The 5,000-nt window shown below is 45.2% G+C and overlaps 1 protein-coding gene across 1 annotated transcript in view; it reads left to right on the forward strand.

The window, feature by feature from the left end:
• LOC143300423 (short transient receptor potential channel 7-like) overlaps positions 1–5,000 on the forward strand; it is a 93,756-nt gene that overhangs the window by 58,394 nt on the left and 30,362 nt on the right. Inside the window, exon 3 of the mRNA XM_076614069.1 lies at positions 3,438–3,692. Coding sequence (XP_076470184.1) covers positions 3,438–3,692 — 255 coding nt within the window. The remainder of the gene's footprint in view (positions 1–3,437; positions 3,693–5,000) is intronic.

Raw genomic sequence — 5,000 nt, forward strand, 5'->3', positions numbered from 1 at the left:
TTTATCCTCATCATCATCATTATTGTTGTTGTTGTTGTTATCATTAACATTATTATTATCATCATTGTCATAATCAATATTATTTACATTATCGTAATCATAATTATTATCAGCATATTTCTTTCCCAAAGTTCTTCATTTTCTTCAATATCCCCTATCTTCTTTCTGTTTTTTTCTTTCTGACAGGGAATTTTGAAAAGAAGCTTTTAGCTTGTCTTTTTACCTTCAGTAACACATTCGAGTTGGAGTTTGTGTGTGTGTGTGTGTGTGTGTGTGTGTGTGTGTGTGTGTGTGTTTTCTTTAGTTTAACGTCTATTCACTATAAGTGTTTTTAGACTTTGTGTGTGTGTGTGTGTGTGTGTTTGTGTGTATGTATATGTATGTGTGTGTGTATGTATGTGTGTGTGTGTGTGTGTGTGTGTGTGTGTGTGTGTGTGTGTGTGTGTGTGTGTGTGTGTGTGTGTGTGTGTTTTCTTTAGTTTAACGTCTATTCACTATAAGTGTTTTTAGACTTTGTGTGTGTGTGTGTGTGTGTGTGTGTGTGTGTGTGTGTGTATGTATATGTGTGTGTGTATGTATGTGTGTGTGTGTGTGTGTGTGTGTGTGTGTGTGTGTGTGCATTTGTCTGTCCCCCCCCTGCCCAACCACCTTCATTCCTTCTGCACCTCTCTGTCGACTCTTTCCTCTCTCTCTTTCTCCCTCTCTCTCTTTCCCTCCATCCTCTCTCTCTCTCTGTCTTTTTCTCGCCGTCAGTATACTGTTTATCTCCTCGCTCTGTCTCCCTCTCCCTCCCTCCCTCCCGCTCCTTCCCCACCCCCTCCCCTTCCTTCCTCATCCCTCCTTCTCAATTTCCTGTCAGAATTCCCTTCTCTCACTCTCCACACCTCCCTTCTCTCTGTGTCTGAGCTTTGGAGCTGCTGTTGTTGTTATTCAGTTCCCTGGTCGATTGACAAACTGGACCAGTGTTGCTTGATCACCTGTCCATGCGTGATTAAAAAAAAAAAAAAAAAAAAAAAGAGGATGAAAAAAGAGAGTTTTGTTTCTCTCAAAATATTTCAATTGAAGCCAGTTTGTCGAGATTTAAACAGGGCGCGAACAAGAAGCTTATCGTCATCAACATCGTCGTCGTCATCATCATCATCATCATCATCATCGTTGTCGTCGTCTTCGTGGTCTTTGTCGTCATAAGGTAAAAACAAAGCAGACAAAAAACAAAAAAAATAACACACACACACACACACACACACACACACACACACACACACACACACAAGTTTCAAGTTTCAAGTTTTAATTATCCTTTCACTCCTGTTGGAGTATGGAGGATTACTGCAAAATAAACTTTTCGTGCCCAGAACAAACATTTCCAAAAACACAATGTCACATAAAAGTTGAGAAAACCCACAAAAAATCCCACAAAAAACCCACAAATAACAACAACAACAACAACACACACATACACACACACACACACACACACACACACACACACACACACACACACACACACACAAACAACAACAACAACAACAACAAACAAACAAACGAGAGAAGAAAAAAGCAGTTCAGAAGAAGGACACATTAAGCTGTGTATTTACAGTTGTGTGGGTGAAACATTGAGAACACGGTCTGTGGAGCCATATATATTTTCATATCAGCTCCTCTCCATGTTCAAGGCAAACGACTTCAAGTCAGTGCTGCTTATCCTACCTATTCAGCTGTGACACGGGTAGTAAACAAAAGGTACATTGGACTCACACCCAGACATTTCCTCATAAATCCTTGAACTGATTTGTACCAGTGATTAACAAATAGTAAAGAGCGGTAACTCTCTCCATTACACAAGGTACACAACTTCAAGTCAGTGATGCTTACGCTACCGATTCAGCTAGCACACAGGTAAATAAAAGGTACATTGGAACAAACCCAGGCACTTCCTCAAAAAGGAAGCGCCGGGCCTGTCCTTATACCCATCATTTGACATGTGCACAAGCAGCAAAGACAGAAGAAATGTGCAAACACAAATTAGCTTTTATTCAAGACTGGCATAGCCTCTTTAATCCTGAATAAGCCCGGCACTTCCTTTTTGAGGAAGTGTCTGGGTTTGTTCCAATGTACCTTTTATTTACCTGTGTACTAGCTGAATCGGTAGCTTAAGCATCACTGACTTAGTTGTGTACCTTGTGTAATGGAGAGTTACCACTCTTTACTATTTGTTAATCATATCGTCTCCTGGCCTCATTATCTGTTAATTTCCATTTTGATTGTACCAGTCTTTGTGGTTTTGCCCTCATACCGATTGTGCCAGTCTTTCCGGACTTGTCCGTATACCGATTATGACCAGTCTTTCCGGACTTGTCCGTATACTGATTATGCCAGTCTTGAATAAAGGTTGATTAAATTTTGTGTTTGGACATTTCTCTCTGTCATTGCTGCTGTGTGCGTGCATGTCAAATGATCGGCATCAGACAGGCAGGCAGACAGACAGACAGGCAGGCAGAAGACAGACAGACAGACATCCACCCGATTAAAACCGGTTACGTCTTTAGTCCTTTACGTCCCCGTGTGTGACAGGGGGGTTAGTGGGGCGCGGGGGTGGGGGGGGGGGTTGGGGTGGGGTGGGGGTGGGGATAAGTGTTGGGTACTGTTTCCTTCTCTCCACAGTTGTCTGCCCTCCACCGTCTTCCTTAACAGACTCTCACCCTCACCCTCACCCCCACCTCCCGTCTCCCTCCACTCCCTCCCGCCCCCCCCCCCCCCCCACCCCGGATCTCTTTTATATATGTCATTCCCATCCTCACCCAGCCCCCTTCGTGATCCCTCGATCGATTGTAAGACTGGTTTGTGATCTGTTCCCGTGTGTGTGTGTGGTGTGTGGAGGGGGGGGGGGCGTGCGTGTGTGGTTATATGTATGTGTTTAATGGTTGATTGTGTGTCTGATTGACGTAATGTAAAAGCTGTTTCAGCCGATTGAAAGCGCTCTATAAATATACGTCTACTACCAATACTACCACTATCATGATGATGATGTTTATGTTGTTATTTTAATCATCAGCGTCATCATTATCATTATCATCATCATTATCATCGTCATTATAATTATTTTCATTACTAGTATTAGTATGACTATTAGTAGCAGCAGTATCATCATCGTCGCCATCATCATCACCTTTACTGTCATCATTATTGCCATTATTATGATGTTGTTACAGTCATCAGTGTCATCATTATCATTATCATCATCATCGTTATCATAATCATTATTATTATTGTTGTTGTTGTTATTACTAGTAGTAGCAGTAGTATCATCATCGTCGCCATCGTCATCATCATCGTCATCATCATCATCATCATCATCACCACCACTACCATCACTACCATTACTACTACCATGACCATGATCACCAGCCCTTTGTCCCGTGTCATGTTCCCTTCAGATCGTGGAGGTTCTCCTGGACCGCTCCAGCCAGCACCACATCCAGGAGGCCGTTCTTCAGGCCATCTCGGCGGGCCACATCCAGATCGCCGAGACCATCCTCAAGCACCGTCGCTACCTGGAGATGTGGAAGGAGCGGCAGAAGCTGGGCGACACGGACGGCTTCTACAAGGCCGCCTCCGCCGAGTCCCAGTTCTCCCCGGACATCACGCCCCTCATCCTGGCGGCCCAGAAGAACCAGTACGAGATCGTGCAGGTGAGGGAGGAGGGGGTGGGGCTGGGGCTGGGGCTGGGGGGAGGGGTGGGTTGGGATCAGGGTGGTGGATTTTGGGAAGGGGAGGTGTTGGGAGGGGGCGGGGGGGGGGGGGGGTTGGGGAAGGGTGTGTGTGTTGGAAATGGGAAGGGGGATGGAGGGGGGAATGGTTAAAAAAAAAAAAAGAAATGATACAATACATTTTCAAGTTGCTGGGCATGGATTCTGGCAGATTTTTTTTTTTTTTTCTCACAGGATCAACTTTGGGTCTTGTTTTGTTTGTGAGCAAAGTATAACAATTGAAAAAAAATACCACCCTAATCTCTAATTACACTGTACTAGGAGGGTTCTTTGGGGAAAGGGGGGCACGGTTTTAGAAAAGGGGTATTTCCGTACGAGATTGTGCAGGTGAGGTGGGGATTTGGAAAAGGTGGGGAGAGGATTTGGGAAAGGGGGGGGGGGAGGATTTGGGAAAGGGGGAGGGGATTTGGCAAAGGGGGAATTTGGAAAAGAGGCGGGGGTTGGGAAAGGGGTAGGGGATTTGGGAAAGGGGGAGGGTATTTGGGAAAGGGGGAATTTGGAAAAGGGGTGGGGGTTGGGAAAGGGGTAGGGGATTTGGGAAAGGGGGAGGGTATTTGGGAAAGGGGGAATTTGGAAAAGGGGTGGGGGTTGGGAAAGGGGTAGGGGATTTGGAAAAGGGGGGATTTGGGAAAGGGGGGGATTTGGGAAAGGGGGGATTTAGGAAGGGGGGGGGGATTTGGTTAACGGGGGGATTTGGGAAAGGGTGAGGGGATTTGGGAAAGGGGGAGAGAGGATTTGGGAAAGGGGGGAGGGGTATTTCAAAACGAGATTGTGCAGGTGAGGTGGAGATTTGGGAAAGGTGTATTTCAGTACTTGATTGTGCAGGTGAGATGGAGATTTAGGAAAGGTGTATTTCAGTACTTGATCGTGCAGGTGAGATGGAGATTTAGGAAAGGTGTATTTCAGTACTTGATCGTGCAGGTGAGGTGAGAGATTTGGGAAAGGTGTATTTCAGTACTTGATCGTGCAGGTGAGATGGAGATTTGGGAAAGGCGTATTTCAGTACTTGATCGTGCAGGTGAGATGGAGATTTGGGAAAGGTGTATTTCAGTACTTGATCGTGCAGGTGAGATGGAGATTTAGGAAAGGTGTATTTCAGTACTTGATCGTGCAGGTGAGATGGAGATTTAGGAAAGGTGTATTTCAGTACTTGATCGTGCAGGTGAGATGGAGATTTAGGAAAGGTGTATTTCAGTACTTGATCGTGCAGGTGAGGTGAGAGATTTGGGA

The sequence above is a fragment of the Babylonia areolata genome, chromosome 26 (assembly GCF_041734735.1).
Source record: "Babylonia areolata isolate BAREFJ2019XMU chromosome 26, ASM4173473v1, whole genome shotgun sequence".
Lineage (NCBI taxonomy): Eukaryota > Metazoa > Mollusca > Gastropoda > Neogastropoda > Buccinidae > Babylonia > Babylonia areolata.